This window comes from Gavialis gangeticus, unplaced genomic scaffold (genome assembly GCF_001723915.1).
Source record: "Gavialis gangeticus isolate Ggan-Ray unplaced genomic scaffold, GavGan_comp1, whole genome shotgun sequence".
In the NCBI taxonomy this organism is placed as follows: domain Eukaryota; kingdom Metazoa; phylum Chordata; order Crocodylia; family Gavialidae; genus Gavialis; species Gavialis gangeticus.
The window spans coordinates 58,073,632-58,090,742 of record NW_017729022.1 but is presented as its reverse complement, the minus strand read 5'-3'; the positions used below and the strand labels follow the sequence as shown (position 1 = coordinate 58,090,742).

Sequence of the window (17,111 nt, the reverse complement as noted above, 5' to 3'; positions counted from 1 at the left end):
CATCTTTAAACTGGCCATGTATCGTTGAAAGCCTAACCATCTTCCTTTGATAGACCTTCTATGCTACCATCTTACTCCTCTTAGCTTTCACATCTCCCACAAGGCATCCCCCCACTCTTCAGCAAAGGCTTATTTAGTAGCTATATGTGCACCCATGGTGAAACCTTGGCCATTAAAACAGGGTCCTGAGGCAACCCTCCAGAGTATCCTCACCACCTCATTTCAGATGCTTATATCAGTGGAGCTTATTGCTGTAGTGGCAAGACTGAGCTGTTGGCCACCACACTGTAGGCACACTTTCACATACATGCACACGGAAGTACTAGGAACCATTAGACGGTTTTAATTAAAACAAAACCCCAAGATCAGTGAGCATCATGTTTTCTAGAAAGTTAATTTCTGAAGGCAATCCGTCTGGTCTACCTCCCTTGGAATAAGACTCCTTGTCAGTAACAAACCAACAGGAAACCCAATCATTACACTTTTTAAGTGCTACAGCTTCAAAATGTATGATAAAATGATCTCACTTTGGGACAGAAACGTATATGCTACGTTTTACCCCCAAACTATTTGCTGTCGAAAGGTTTTAAAAATCCCTGTACATAGTGAGTTGCAATGGACAGGCACATAGGCCTTTTACAACAATAGCATTTAAGTTTGTTATTGCTGTAGCAGCCGAGATTTCACACACCGCTAGGGATTTTCACCTCACTTACAGGTGCCGAACTTGAGAGGATAAAAGAACTCTGATTTTCAGAGGGCTGGTGCTCAGCACTAACGAGAAACTCAGACCCCTTAGCAGATGTCTCAAGTTGGATACCCAAAGTCATTGCTGGCTACTAACAATGGTGTGTTACGCTATAGTCCAGGCTCCTTCGCCACTTTTCAAATAGGTGTGAATTTTCAATCCAAACACAACCTGAAAAAGGTAGAGCTCCATGTCAGACCAGCTCCACTGCTATAGGAGAAAAACAACGGTGAAAACTAAATTGAAATAGCCACAGTGATGGAACTGCTGAGAACTGGAACTATTCTCCCTTTGTGGAAGAAGGGAAGCATTTTTGACACTAGTTAAAAATCAAGACCCAGGACAAGTAGTTTGTTGATAAAGTGGTTTATTTTTTTCCCCAAAATATGTAAAGATTCTGGGGACTTCAACTTTGTGAGAGTCTGTTCACACAGCATACTCAGTTAATCCACATTGTGCAAAAACCAACATGATTGACAAATGTAACTGGCATCTCAAAAAAGCCATAATTTTCTTAAAACATGTAAAATTTTGCTAGAAATAAAGCATTCAGCTCTTGTCCACATATTTACCAGTTTTCCAGTTTCATTTCAGGTACAGGACTGAAGTTTTCTAACTTCAGCTTCTAGATACATTGAAGCCAATTTTTCCCATAGCAGAATACATTAGATAGATGATCAGACATATAAGTAAGAATAGTTTGCAGAGTTAGTTTTGTTTAAGTAGTGTGCCACAGCCTTTTAGAGAAGTTGGTCACTGATCCACTTTCAAATCTTTGCCCACCAGCATTGAAGTCACTGGGTGCATGCAGGCTCTATGCTGTTGAAATGTGCTGATGGCTTGATCTCGGGACTTATCAAAGTTGTAGAGGTCTCTGCAAGAAATACCATTAGACAAGCATGACCAGGAATCTGACTGCATCTGCATGTCCATGAGAAAACTGTATTCTTTCATTGAAATCTTAATATTCAGAGGTATATTTGAATAAATTTAATTTCTACATCAGATGTATATGCATGCACATATTTTATATGCGCACCATCCCCTCCATGCACCCATCATATTTTGCAGGCATACCACCCCCACATCAAATACATCATTAACCTTGTTTTGGGAAAAGCAAAATGAAGGGGAAAAAAAGGAAGATTTTTCCAGAGTTACTAGGCTCTGTCCCTGCTGTTTGTGGCCATCTTCAGCCTATTTACCCCTCCCTTACCTGCTCAAGGAAAAGCTAGCTTTAAACCTTTCACAGCTGAATTGTCAGCAGCTTTTGGCCAATCAGCCAAAATTTAAAACTGTAGCTGTTGCTGAAGACTGGACACCAAGGACAGATACAAGTCCTTGGTGTCCATCTTTGAAAAAAGCTAAAAATAGTCTGCACGGCTATGAAATAGGAGAAGATAGACCAGGAATAGCTAAACTAAGCTAAGAAAGGCTAGCTTGATTAATGAAACATCAATATCCTAAAGAAGGAGAGGGCTTATTAACACCTACTAAGCAACGAGTAAGTTAGCAGGAATCAAGTAGATTTGAATAAGCCATGAACTCAATTGACTCTCCCCAGTCTGCCTGAATGGAAATGCCACTGAGCAAAACATCAACTTCGCTGCTTAAGACATGCACCCCATTCTGGAAGGCTATTTTTTGGCACTAAAAGTGTATATGGTATGAAAGTAAATATGGTATACAAATATTAATAGAACCAAGGAGGCTTAGATTACACAGTGGAAAGCCAGTAGAGATATTCATATATAAAGTACACAGAAGATTGTAGACTAAAATCACCTCCTTTAGAAGGATGCATAACATACCCAGATATGGATGTGTTCACCATGAAGTATACATTTGCAAGTTCTGAAAATCAGTCTTACCTGAACAACGGTCGAGTAAATTTCATCCGGCCTTGTTCTGTAGCCATTTTCAAAGCCAAAGGAATGGCTTCTTCCCATTTGGCTTGGATGCAAAGGCGTAACCATCTGAAAAAATATATATACTTAGATGTGTATTTCTCTTTTCTTTTAATTTGCAAGTTATTTCAAATGTATGCATTCTTTGCTAATACCAACCAATGCAGTGCTTGTTATACCATCACCTGAATGAAGACCTAAACACCAACCAGTGTAGTGCTCCTTATACCATCATGTGAACAAAGACCTAACATTTCCAATACATCCTTTATGTTTATAATGAAATTGAACTTTTTTTCTATAGTTCGGTTATGATTACCTCCAAGCTGTCCCATATCAACTTGGGGGATTATTACTTTTGCAATGATGTATTTATTGGTATTACAATAGTACCCTGATGCTACTAGTCAGGATTAGAGTCTCATTATATAGCATGCTGCATTTCAGACAGAAAACAGCATCAAAGAATGATGACAAGCTCATCTACTTTGCTATATAAGTGAAGTCAAGGGGAAAAAAAAAATCAATATTGATACAGGAATTGGTAACTATATTCTGTCTTAAAATGGTACGGTCTGTATCAATTGCAAGTTGCAAAAGGATTGCAGAATACACAAATTAAACATAAAGGCCTGATTGTTAAAATACTTTGCCACTGTACCACAAACAGTGATGTTTAGTAGCAAAAAGCTACTTTAAAAGCTAAATTACAACACTCTTGAAAATAAATAGGCAGTTAGAATTCCAATGAAACAAGTCTTAAGGCAGCTTAAATGTAAAAGAGTAATTTGGGGTGATACTAATATTGCCAAAGTAGAATTAAGGAGCGGAAAAGAGGTTGTACACAAACTAACACCCCCACTCATTCACCATTAAAATTTCTGTCATTTGAAAGATTGGGAGCTTTTTTGGGAGAACTCACACAACTGGACATCTACAAACAATTGGGGTAAAACACCTAGTGTTGCAAGACACTCAGTAGCAGGGGAATGGATTCAGTAGTGACCTAAGAGGTGCTACTCACTGATAATTTCTAATGGTCTAGGCAGGTAATAACTGCATGGGCATCAAAGGCTAAGGATATAAATGTTTATGGTGCAACGGTTAATGGTTACATCTGCATGATCCCCTAGTGACAAGAATGCAGCAGAACCACTACAACTTTAACCCTGTTTCAAAGTCAACTTTAATCCCATTTTCATTACAGGATCATGCAGAAGTGATGGCTAGCTCATGATGTGCACTCCCGAGCACCAGCTGCCCCTCCTCTTTTAAAAAGATACATTAATCAATGCCCTCAAATTCTGTATAAAATGAATAATGAATTTAAGAAGCACTGTTCTTCCCCCCAACCCTGCCTCAAACACTTTTCATGAAGGAATTTCCAGGTTATAACTAATCAACTGACCTGAATCTTATTTCAGAATTGTTTACAGCATTAAAGTTGTAAACTTCCTGCATTCTCTTTACATGTGACACTGGTAGAGGTGCCTAAAAAACAATTGGAAGGTTAGAAGAAGCGAGGTAGGTTTTAATTCATGTTTCATAAGAGAAAGCAAGACCCAGAAAGACAACTTTAACTCAGAAAGACTTTTAAACCAGAAGGTTTTATTAATGACCAAAACTTACATTTGCTTCATGCATTCCATGAAGCACAAGTAAATAAGGGGCAAGGAACATGGAACTTATGCAATGTTAGAACTGATCCAGCAAAGGGCCCTGAACAAAGAGCATTTTGGTCCAGTTGTATTTTAAGCTCATTCATGGGACACACAGGCTAAATGGAGACAAATCCAATCAGGTTTCTAATTTTGCTTCTGTCAAGTTTGCTTCCCTAAACACTACTGGTGCTGTTTACCAGAGGCAGAAAAAGCCAGTTGCAGATTGGAGGTCTCCATGCTAGGGATGGAAATTTATTTTTAACAAGTGTGGTGAAACCTAGTCACTTGTGGACTCTACAATACACACCTGTGTCTTTGTTTGTATTTCACCTGGTCAGAATGAGACTTGATCCAAACCTGCCCTTACCTCCAGAAGCAGCAGTGCCAGGAACTCAATCAACTGATGGGAGGACAGTTCTTTCACATCTGCTGAACTGAAGGATCTCAAATCGCTTTCTGTGGCCTAAGCAAGCAAAATCAGGGAAATTTATTTGGAAGAAAAGGGGCGAAAAAAGTTTGTCTACTTTTGCTTTGGGGCATATGCATTTTAAATTTTAAACCATTTCATTTAAAAAAGCTGCTTTACAAAATATAAAACTCTAGGATGACAGAAAAAACAATGAATCCTAAGAAGAGAAGCTGTGGGATCAGGCCTGTAGGCTAGTGTTTAGTTTTCACCACTTTGTTTTCTAAGTATCTTTAACAGGAGACTTTAGATGCTCATTAAAAGCAGGTAAAAATCCAAGACCAACAATTGTAGTGAACATTTTTCTCTTATTAAAGATTTTTGTTGAGGAAAACAAAAGTATACAGTATGAACAAACCATGACACTGACAAAAATAAGAATATCACACAAAATTCATTACTGATTTTGTGCCCTTTCTGGCAAAACTAAAAGCAAATCACAACATATCACTGATCACTTGATATTTTCTTTACTTCATTTTATAGCGGAAATGCCCACATGATAAAGAAGGAACAGCACTGCTACTTGGATATAGTGGATATTGCCATTACTTGGGCGTTTTTCTCTCACAAGTCAATTTTTAAAAACTCAAACTCACAGGGATGTTTGAGAGAGGATTTTCCATGTGCATATTGATACACAATATATGCAACCAAGTTCACAGTTTACATATGCAATACACCTTTCCATGCTCAAAAAGCTGCAGCAATTCCACAGAGAACCTTGTGTGAAAATTTAGCTTTTCAACCGATGCAGAAATCCTGATCCCATTGCCATGCATGTACTCTATCAAATAATGGGGGTATTTTTTTTTATTTTTTTTTAAAGAAAAAAAAAGTTTATCTAGATTTAAGACCTCTGCAGGGGTCCTTAACAACTCACTTTAATCCATCTTTGGCTCAGGGCAACACAAGCATTTGATAGTGTCATATCGTATCTGATAAAAGATGAAAAAAAAGAATTATATTTCAGGTACAGAACTCCTGTGCATTTTTCAGACACTGTTGTACAAATAATAAAAAAATTGGTTATACACACATACATTATAAGCCAGCTGGTATCACAATGCAATTTACAAAACATCTGCCACCATGAAAATGCATTTCCATGCTCTAATTCTTCATAATAACTCCCTTCTTCATGACAGAAATCACAAATGTTTTGAACAATGATACTGCCCATACACTTCTGTCCCAAGGCTGATCAAAAGCTTCAGAATAAACAAACATATAGTCATTTGGAAACCATACGTTTTTTTTCTTGCATAATTTTCCAAAGGGTGTTGGAGGGGGGAAAACCTTTGACATTTTTCAATTTACTATGGCAATTTTCAAAGCTAGATAAGTTCTTCACCCAAAAAGTTATCAGAATTTTTTTCATACATGCAAGACTTTTGGAACTATTTTTTCTGATAAAGGTTTCCCTGAAATATTTACAGACAGCTTTGGTACATGTTTTTAGAATATTTAATAGCTTTTTGGGAACAAGGTAAGAATTGGAGAGTGAAAGAGGAAACAAGAGAACCATCCTTACTTTGGTTTCACTGATGGCATGCCAGGGGTGTTCATCCATGCATTCCAGTCAACTTTATCAAGAATGTCCACCTAAAAACAGTGCAGACCCTTCCTCAGTTCTTTGTCTAATCTTCAGACAAAACAGCTTGCAGTATGAAAATTAGTTTTGATTTTTAGTTATGGTCTGTAATACCAATTTGATCAGAGGGTAATACCTACATAGCTTGCTTGTAAACAATAGCATCTCTTGAAAAAATGAGATCACACACTAGATCATTTTATATTCTCTATACTGGATATGAAGAGGTACAGAAAGGTTAAATTCTGTTCCAACTTCATGCATTTACATGGCTACATAAATTTTAGGCCTCATGCGAAGAATATTTTAAGTGCATATAGCTGCCTTTGCCTTTCAGAATATGCTCAGTAGGCTACACTATGGCTGCATAGGTAGGCCAAGGGAACAAAATGATCCAGGCACATGCATATCACAAGTCCCAAATCTGTAGTTCCAGAAAAAACTACAGTTAGGTGGTATGATGTCAGCAGCCCTCTTACGTTCTAGCCAAATAATTTAGTGGGTAGGGCACTCCCTGGGAGCAGGAGGACCGGGTTCTAGCACCACCCTACCTCCAAATCTCTCCTAGATGGGTTTTGAATTTGCATCTCTTACTTCCCAGCAAAGTGCTCTAACTACCAGGCCACAGACTCTCAGCTGGAGCCCTGGCTTTTCTCCTACTGGCAGCCAGAGGGTGGCTCAGCAGGATGCACACTACAGAGAAGGCATGGGTCTGGGGCTCTAGCTTGTGCCTCAGTGGGGCAGAAACTATTCCAGTACTGCTTATCCATCTTATCCAATGAATATCAAATGCAAGGTGCAGTAGGCCAGCTTCAAGATGTGGGCTGGAGAATGCTCAAGGTAATATCTAGTCCATGGCCTGGTTATTAGAAGTGTTCTGCCAGGAAGCAAGAAACAAGTTCATATCTACGTTACCAAGCTAAAAGATGAGAGCACCCTCTTCACTTCCTGTAGGTACATATACAAGGCAATCCTATTCCACTACAGGTACAAACAGAATCCAAAGCATACGTCAGTGCCAAAATAGCTATTACACAACTACAGAAGTGCCATTTGGTATAGGAATGTGAAACTGGATTTAGCCAATAAGTGAGGAGACACCTCTTTAGGAAGGGAGTTATTCTATATACAATAGAACCTGGATCATTCTTATGCTGACCTCCCCCACCCCTCTCCCATCCCCTCTGGGTCTCCTGCCAGTCTGGGCTACTCCAATTAGGCTCCACATGCAGTGCACAAAACTCCAGAGCTCAATGTTAAAACAGAGTGCCCGGGAGCAAAAAACTCAGGAGCAATAAGCTCTGGAGTTTATTTGTGAGCATTAGTTGCATGTGCAGATGTGCCCACTGTGAATTAAGTACAAACTGCTCACATGTCTGCTGCAGCTTTTTATTTACTTTGCTTCTCCACTCAGCTGGAGCACAGCCATGATTTTGTGCAGCTTTTTGTTACATTTCTGTACAAGTCCCCAGTTACTTTGCAATGGGCAGGCGAACCTAACCCTGCAAAGTATCGGGACTCTTTTATATCAGTATTTTACTCTGACTACATGCAGTATCCCATCCTCAGTTTCCTTTACTATGCCATGTATTCCTTCCACTTCACACAGCTGCAGATGAAATCAGTCTTAATTATTATCCAACCTTATCCTTGAAGTAGGAATACAAGAAGTTCTTCCAATCCTCAGTTACAATGCTCTTATAGGCAAATTGCTGTATATAGGCCTTCAAGAAGCCAATGAAGACATCTAATGGTGGGGGGAAAAAAGTTTCCATGAACAAAACTAGCATTTGAAAACAAGATAAATGTGTTTAAAATATTCCCTGGATCATCACAGCTCTAACACGCCTACCCTACTAAAATAGAATAAATACCCACCTGGTCCTCCAAGAAGTTGTTCAAGGTAAAAGAGCAAAGCAAAACCTTTCTCATATGGAACAGAAGAATATGCAACATCAGTATCTACTTCATTCAGATCAAGGACCAGGTTAGTGAAAGGGTTTTTCTCTCCAAGGGTATTTATCTGTAACAATATTATAAACAAACGTTCACCAAGAGACACTCCAAAACCGACAGTGACTTGCAATCTTCTATCCAAGACCAAACCCACTGTGCTTTGGAGCTCTCCGCTCCATTTTTCATACTCGATTTACTTCAGGGAACTGACATATTTAACAATTATAAGGCATCAAATGATCCTGATTTAAACTATTAGGATGCAAATGTTACATCTGCATGCTTCTACAGATTAATCCCGTTTCATTTACGGTTAAAGTTACAGTGATTTAGCTCAATTGTATGGCGATAGGAGCATGCAGAACACATCTTACCCACCGTAATGCTGCTCCCAACCAAAAGCTACCACTTTTAACCCCTTCAAAAGTTAAAAGGGAAGGAATGTTAGTTGACGGCCTCAGACTCTGCAAGACCCAACTTGTCATCCTGGAACTGCAAATAAAGCTTACTTACACCTTCCAAAAAGAAGGCTCGCTGTTCCATCCAAATGAACCATTAAGCTTAATCAAACATTTATGTTTGAAAAGTCAAGTCGTGCTATACCAAGGCCATGTGCAAACATTTGGTTTCTACCAGGAAAATCACTGGTAGTGCCCAAAAGCTGCGAAGAGGCAGCCAAGGGGAACTGCTAGCCTGCAGGGGAGTATTAACCCAGGGTTGGAAGGATTTTGTTTTACAGCTGCAAGTCTGGTGCTTATGGTTTGGTTAGATCTACCAGAGGAGCAACTTGTGGATATAGAGATGGAAGTGCCCATGGACAGAGGTGTTTTAGTGTGCTCCCCTTGTGGTAAGCACCAAGGGTCTTGGCCCTAAGGCAGAGGGGCAGAGGCTATCGAGGTGCAGGTGGACCGCCGCCAAAAAGGGGGACTGCTGTCAGGGCAAGGCTGAAGCCCAGAGACTGAGGTCTTGAACAGCAGGCCCAGGGAAATCGTGTGACCAGAGAGGAAAAAGGGGATGAGGCTGTGATAGATGAGACCCCAACAAGTACCTCAGAAGTCTACGGGAATATCCCCTCAAAGTTGAAGTACTGCGAGAAGACAAAATGGCTCCAGCCGTGGCTGGTCAGGACAGAGCAAACCACCCCGTGAGATGACTACTGACCTTCAAGAACCCTTCCCCATCATAAACAAAGGCATGGCAAGCAAGTGACTGGAAGTAAATGGGGGTTGGGAAGGAATGGGCATGTGGGAGGATCCCCATGGGTCCTACACACTGCCCCAACAGAACAGAGATACTCATCCACAAATCGGGAGGGTTTAAGGGCACTCATAATTTAGGGACACATGTTAAACAACTCAACTTCAATGACAACTCTGCTTAACCATGAAGATACGACAGAAGTGATTTACCGTATTTTGCAGTTCTCTCCAACCGCCCAGAGCCTGGAAATGCCTGAACTGTTCACCAAACAGCCGTCCGCCGATCCTGCGTTCCAAGTACACAGTGTGTCCCTCATTTAACCTAAGAATTTATCCAGAATATTAGTCTGTGCGCAATGCCAAAAAGCACTTCCTTGATTCTTTTATAGGCCACATTACAGCCATTAAAAAACCGCAGTATTATACCTACCAAAAATGATCCCAAGTTTTGTTTGTCACCAGGTTTCCTGTCCAGCTATGGGAGATTTCATGAGCAATAACCTGAAATGCAAATAACTGTATCAAACGTAGATCACAGACCTCCCTGAGGAGTGTGCACAGTAAAATCCCCACAGAAAAAACCAAATCATAATGTGATTCATTTAACTGATGAACATTTTCAAATGTACTTGTCTACAGAAATGTGGGAAACAAGAAGGGGCTTCCCTGTTGTTTCTTTTTTTTATGCTGCCTGGAATTCCCTGAATGATCCTGCAGTTTTTCCCATCCTATAACTTTACACACAAAATGAGGGGCAATATTGATCAAAATACCAGAAAGAGTATTTTGAATACTGCTATGTAAAATGTAACTTGAAGTAACACAGCATGATATACTTACATTTGATAGAGATTTGTCCCCTGCCTAAAACAGAAAGACAATTTAGAATGTATTTGCTATCAAGTTCAACTCGAAATTCATACACTAGAGACATATTTCACATTCAGATCTCTGCCTCTGATAAAAGTCAAGAACATCTTATGGGTCTTTCAGAAGATATCCAAGACCTATGAATTTCTGGATTAATACTGGAATAAGTACTGAAACAATATATGTCAGACTTACCAATAGAGTTGGAGTCACGAAAGTAAGACAAGGGTTCTCCATGCCACCATAAGGAAAAGAAGGTGGTAAAACTAGCAAGTCATACTGTTCCCACACATACGGCCCTACCAAATCTTCTGCTATTTTCAACATGTCTTCAGTCTGAAATACAAGTTCACACTGATTTCTAGTGAAGCTTCTCTAATTACAAACAGTAAATAAAAACTATAAGCTATTAATCCACACACAAGGCTCTCTTAGATCTTAGATAGCTTCATACACCAACAACTGCATGATTGCACTATATCACTTCTGTAGTAAGTTTGGCAGTTGCTTTGCATTCCATTAAGAGGACAAGGAAATAAATAAAAAAAGACTCAGAAAATGGAAAAAATGGACTGTTATTTTAATACTGCATAAAACAGCAGGACAATTAGCAAAATCTATGTAACTGACCTCAGTAAATTCATAAGCAGATTTATCCACCAGCTCCTTTTCAGCCCACACCAATGTCCTTGGACCAATTTTCCTGTTGAAATACAGAATTCAGTTAGATGGTGATATCCAATGTTTCTGTGAGGACAATCTTGGGAAACTCAGCTTCCCCCATTTTCACTGTCACTGTATAGATGAGAATGCAGAATAAGGGGAGAAAAATGATTTGCTTATGTAACAAGTATGAAGTTACAGACTTGAATTCTCTAGTCTCCAAAACAAGACAGAGGCAGAAGTCAATTCCAGCCACATCACTTGTTCACGTTACTTTTTTCCCCTTACAGAAAGGTGGAAGCTTATTAGCATTGTCTTATGCTGTGGCTAAACTCAAGACATTTTAATCTACCTGAAGACTTCAAGACTGACTAATCCATTCAGCAGTACACCAAATAATTATTATGAGAATCTTGATAGTATTTCACTAACCATTTGTCCAAGAGGTTTTTTTAAAAACTGAATGAGTTCAAATAATGTCAAGACTGAAGTTTCCTAGATCTTTTTATAATAGATACCATATCCACTCACCTGCTTTCCAAAGCCCCAACAACTAAAGCAATCAAGTAGCTGGGTATTGGAACCTTAAAGAAATAAAAAGTTGTAAATCATCAAAACTATAAATCATCTAGCTAATCAAAGGAAGACATTACATGCGCATAATTATACATACAATTTCTTCACAACTTTCCAGTTCGCTTTGCATTAACTCATAGGCTGTGGTTTTGCTGCCGGATATGGCCGCTATTGGTGATATTACAAAGCTCTCTATACAACTGAGTTTTAGGGATAGCAGAATCCATATTCATTTTATATTGCAACCATTTCCCTATATGCTATAAAAACAGCAGCAAATCTGGGAACCTCTGACACATGTTAAATGAGTCACATATCCACTCCCACGGTTCCCTGTACATTGTCTGGTTCCATTTGTTTTTGAATCAGGACTTCAGGGGACCCAACTGGGACAACAGACATCTGTATACCAAGCTCAATAATGCAAGAGGTAATAGTGGGTTTATGAAAAGCCAAGTTGTAGATCATCTCATCTCCAGTTACAGCTCAAACAATAAGAGGAACCTAGAGTTTTGATGAGTACAAAAGCACCAGACTGAGTTTTCCTGTCCTTACTCAGGGTGAAGTTACACGTTTCACTTAGAACATACGTTAAATTTAGAGTGTTCTGTGAGCAGTCTCAAGTTAACAGTTAATACCATTTCTTCCCTGCGCAGCTCTGACTTCCCACTAGAGGGCTGTTGAGCTCTGGTGGAGGGGAGGGGCTGGGAATGATGCATCCTGGGCTCCTGGAAGACTGCAAATTGTTTGTTTTCTCTCTGTGAAACGCACTTAAGTTATTCTAACATGAGCTAAGCAGTACAGCCCAGAGTTAACCCCCACCTAAAGTGGCATACCTGAGAAGCTCAGAGGGCACTTAGCGAGAGGTAACGATCTTTTAACAGGTGAACACTTGCATTTCAAGTGCCTTTAGTCTAAGTGTAATGTGTACCTTCACCCTTAACACAATTAATAATGGAAGTAAGCAATGCGAGTTGAACCTGACTATCTGGGAGAGTCCCAGTGATGTCCTGCTCAGCTTATGCAAGGACTTTGCAGTTCAACAGGGTGACTAATACACCAGAATTAAGCCCAGATTGATGCTGTCCTGGAATCACACATAAAAGGGCATACCTACATTCAACCAATGCTTGTTATTACAAGGAAGACTGGAGGCTTTAACCATTGCTAAATCAAGAACTGTTGGGGTTTCGTTGCTATTTTGCATTTAACAGGGAGGGTTTTAAGATAAATCAGCTCACTATCCCAGGCATTGAGTAATCCCAACCCACATAACGAGTTCCTCACATGTGCCAAAGTCCAGGACTACATAGTTCAGGGTACAGCAGAGCTGTCGCTTTGAAAGGAAATTTGGAGTAGCTGACACAGGAGAGCTCATGAAGTAAAGTGCTGCCATAAGCACCTCTAGCAAACACTGAAAACCCATTTGTACAACCCCATTCCAGTGAAATGAAGCAGCTCATCCATCTCATAAGGCTCTCAGCTCCATAGGACAAAGTCAGCCTCCTCCATAATATTATGCTAACACAACCCTCCCAGTCTCCTCTCCTCTCTTAGTTCTCTCCATGATACTCCTCCTCCCTCTAACAAACTATTCCAAAAAGCAGGAACGCCATCCCTTTCAGTTTCTTATGATGGGGGAAGGAGGGACCTCTTTCATGTGCCCCATATTCATAACCTGGAAGAGAACTGTACCTTTCAAGCCACCTATGCATTGCTGGATACAAGAGCTCTAGGTGTTTTGGTATTTGTTCAGTATTGAATTCCTGTTTTGCACTAGGACAGACTTAGCTGTTTTATTGCTGTTATATGCTTTTAACCAAATGTATTTTTAAGTGATACAGTTTCATTGGAACATGCCCTTAAACCCAAAGGGTAGCACAGGTTTATTCCCCCAAAGCATGCTATTTTGATTAAAATTAAGCTCTCTAGTTTTACTTGCTGGCTTCTTAAAACAAAAATCACAGAAATGTACAGCCAGAAGGAACATCAAGAGATCACTTACTCCACCCCTTCAGCAGTGATTCAGGATAAACATATTTATATCATGCCCAACAAAAAAAGTTTATCACCCATTCTTGTAAACCTCCAAAGGAGATTCAATACCCTGCGTGCATGTTCTGTTCTAGGGCTTAAAACAGTGGTCACCAACCCGGGGATCCCAATCTACAGGTACATCCCGGAGCCTCTTTTGGTAGATCCTGGGCTGGGGGACAGCTGGGCGTGCGCACATGGTCAATCTGTGGGGGAGGGGAGGGAAGGGATGTGGGCCAGATGAAGGCCCCCGTGGTGAGTGGCTGACCATGTGGCCCAGCCAGGAGCAGGGAAAGGTAAGTGAGGCCCCAGCCTGGGCAGGTGGTGGGAGGTTTGGAACCCCCGGGGGCTCCTCCAAGGGCGCAGAAGGGGTGGAGGGCTCTGTGCCTCGAGCCCCATTGCAAGCCGGCCACATGCTGGTGCAGCTCCGTTCAGCAGCGGGGACTCACATGGGGTCAGCCCCAGCCCAGCTGGGTCTGGGAAGATCTGGTCATTCAGGGGTGCGTGTGGGGCCTCCCACTACTGGGCGCAACTAGGCGGAGGCCTGTGCCCCCCGCACACCTGTGCTCAGGTTGCAGCAGGCAGCCTGCAGCAGCAGCCACCTCAACCCAAGCCCCACCCCTGGACCATGGAGACTTTCAGACCTGGCTGGGCCGGGGCCTGACACCACATTTCTTTGGCTGCTGGACGGGTGCAGCTCAGTGCAGCTACAGCACAGAAGTGGGATCAGGCCCCAGCCCAGCCAGGTCTGGGACACTCTGCAGTTGAGGGGCATGTGGGGAAAGGGGGATGGTGCAGGGCAGGGTGGGCCAGGGGGCAGCTGCGCAGGGCAGGCATGCGGTAGATCCTGGGGTGCCCTTTAGTTCCAAAACGTGATCTTCACCATAAAAAGTTTGGAGACCACTGGCTTAAAACAACCGTACAATTTGAAGGCTATATGTTTTGAAAATCCTAAGCCATTTTTGCTACAAATTAAGCTGTTTTCTCGCCCTTCCTCCAGAGGACATGAACAAAACTTTATTATCATCTTTAAAAACAGCTTTTAATAATGCAAAACTTACATCCCCTCTTCATATTTTGTTTTCTAGAAAAAACAAATCCAATTCCTTCACAGCACCTTTACACATTGTGTTTTTTAAACTTTATACAATGCTTGTTACTCTCCTTCCTTCTCTCCTCTCTCTAGTCTGTATACAACTTTCTTAAAATATGTGCCTAAAACCAAGCACAGCAGTCCTCATAAGGCTGTACCAGTGCCAAATACGGTGGGGAAAATTACTTCACATCCTGCATAAGAAATTACTCTTCATAGACCCCAGAATAAGAACTGCTTTTTCTATTTTGTCTGTCCAGCAGCATGTTAGCAACTAGCTTTCACTGAGTTTACTGGATTATCCACTAGACTTTTGTTCTTACCTTTTGACTGAAACGGTATATCTTCCTATTGACATCCTCTGGGTCAGGCATCTCTCCATCACGCTTAGCACTCATAAGAGCCACTAGTTCTTTAGGAACAGATACCTAACAAAGACAAAGGAAATATTCAAGTATGGGAAAGGTTAATTAGCACAAGTGATGCTATTTTTCTTAATAGCTGGCTACCCTCATGTAATAATGAATGCTGGAAACAAGGAGGGACCCCAAGTAGACTTATTTTATTTTTTTTGTTAATTTTGCCCTAAGATTCAGGTTGTAATGAAAATGAGATGGGAAGAAATTAATGCTTCACCTCCCTAAGAAGGTACTTTGTCAGGCAAAGGAGTTGCTTTTAAGAGATATAAATCTATTTCCTTCAGATTTTCAATTCGCTGTCACAAGGTACTCATAGTTTTTACTGGTTCAAAAAGAAAAAAAAAATGACCATTCTATCCACAGCCAGCCAGCCTTGTATGTTATTTAAGGGACACAATCAACTGAAAGCCATATAACATCGCTCAAGGATTCAAAAGTCAATTCTACTCCATATTAATATTTGTGGTTTCACAATGTGATTTTTCCAAGGCCTGAGCAACTCCCCCCTGTGGCCTTGATAAAAGTTAAGAAATATGAAGTCAGAGTCAAGACAGAACACTTCATATGGAAAAGCAACACGGTGCATCATGGCTCACAAAAACTCATTTAGGAAAAGAAAAAACATGAGAAAACTGCTGCGTGACCAGTTTTACTCAGTGACTTTTAAGAGTCCCAAAACAAGAACGGAACAGAATTATATTTAAAAGTCCACCTCCATTAAAAGGCCAACTTTTGGGATGCTTATACCATGATTTGATGTAGATATGAAATATGCAAGTTGGTTTCCAACTTTACACAAAGTTATCCACATTTTTTAACACAAGGACTCAATTTTTGACATTACATATGAAATGAGATTTCTGCTTCTAGAGCAGTCCCATGCCCTGTATCACAACTGTAAATAAGATACCTGCTAATACATATTCTTTAAGAGCCTGTGCTTCCACTGTACCTCAGCAAAGAGACTCTCCCTACAAAGGAGGGTCCCATCTCTACTAGGCCTATAATGATATGAGGAGGGATGGTCAATAAAGATATCTCATTCTCTTAAAAGTTAGAAAAATGCCACAAAGGAAACAAACAGCTTTCAGCTGTAGCAGGAAAAATCTGTAATTCCTTGTTCTTAGAATGGACCATATTTTGCAGTCTCTGTATATGAAATGTTTGAATAATAGAATTGCAGAGAGTGTTTACAGACTACTGCTACCTAGTTTATACACCTTAAAGATAACCATTAGGTTAAGTCAAAAGCATTACATCTTAATTGCAGCGCAGACTGAAGAATTACTTTAGCAAGCCACTATCTGGGTAGCCTGAAAAGCATCAACACCTCGATCATACAAAACCTGCCAATTACAAGAGACTTCCCCATTGTAGTTGCACTCTTTAATTCAACATGTATTACTTGAGTTCCTCTACCTCTGCATAGTATGTCATTTTCACAGAAGGTGTATCCTGGCAGGGAAGGAGAGCTCTGCAATGGGCAGCCTAGAAAAAAAATGACCACACTAAATTAAAAATCACCAGCATTTTTATGTGCTGATTTTGTGATAAAGCACACATACACGCTAAGGAGGAATGTTATAACATCTGCAGTAATGTGAATAAATATGAGCCCACAGTTCACCTTTTTGGTGGCTTACACTTGTTTTCAGAACTCCAGACTTGCTACAGGAAATAATGGTATGGAAAAGATATTGATTTCAAGAGCTGAATTATGAAAGCAGTTTGGATAGATAACAGCAGTTTTTGCAATTGTTAAATTTTACAACCTCTGATAAATGCCTTCATTTGTAGAGCACTTCAACTTTGGCCTTTGACACACGATTATAAATTGTGGACTTTCATTTGCTATCTTTAAGACAACCAGCTTCTTACAGGGAAAGCAATTCACTGTTTTTGGTACTTCCTATTACTAAGGTATA

General features: G+C 40.4%; 1 protein-coding gene across 2 annotated transcripts in view; it reads right to left on the bottom strand.

Moving 5' to 3' along the window:
• LTA4H (leukotriene A4 hydrolase) overlaps positions 1 to 17,111 on the bottom strand; it is an 83,214-nt gene that overhangs the window by 57,019 nt on the left and 9,084 nt on the right. The window contains exons 4-19 of one of the 2 annotated variants that reach the window (XM_019515052.1): positions 16,606 to 16,674; positions 15,091 to 15,195; positions 11,596 to 11,648; positions 11,032 to 11,104; positions 10,597 to 10,737; positions 10,372 to 10,395; positions 9,962 to 10,032; positions 9,742 to 9,853; positions 8,255 to 8,399; positions 8,020 to 8,123; positions 6,317 to 6,387; positions 5,666 to 5,720; positions 4,684 to 4,779; positions 4,064 to 4,146; positions 2,620 to 2,724; positions 1,150 to 1,622 (exon numbers count right to left, since the gene is read on the bottom strand). In XM_019515052.1, the coding sequence (XP_019370597.1) occupies positions 1,502 to 1,622; positions 2,620 to 2,724; positions 4,064 to 4,146; positions 4,684 to 4,779; positions 5,666 to 5,720; positions 6,317 to 6,387; positions 8,020 to 8,123; positions 8,255 to 8,399; positions 9,742 to 9,853; positions 9,962 to 10,032; positions 10,372 to 10,395; positions 10,597 to 10,737; positions 11,032 to 11,104; positions 11,596 to 11,648; positions 15,091 to 15,195; positions 16,606 to 16,674 (1,428 nt within the window). In that variant the 3' untranslated portion in view covers positions 1,150 to 1,501. Of the gene's footprint in view, positions 1 to 1,149; positions 1,623 to 2,619; positions 2,725 to 4,063; positions 4,147 to 4,683; positions 4,780 to 5,665; positions 5,721 to 6,316; positions 6,388 to 8,019; positions 8,124 to 8,254; positions 8,400 to 9,741; positions 9,854 to 9,961; positions 10,033 to 10,371; positions 10,396 to 10,596; positions 10,738 to 11,031; positions 11,105 to 11,595; positions 11,649 to 15,090; positions 15,196 to 16,605; positions 16,675 to 17,111 lie in introns of those variants that run through there. The other variant, XM_019515054.1, reaches the window with a different exon arrangement.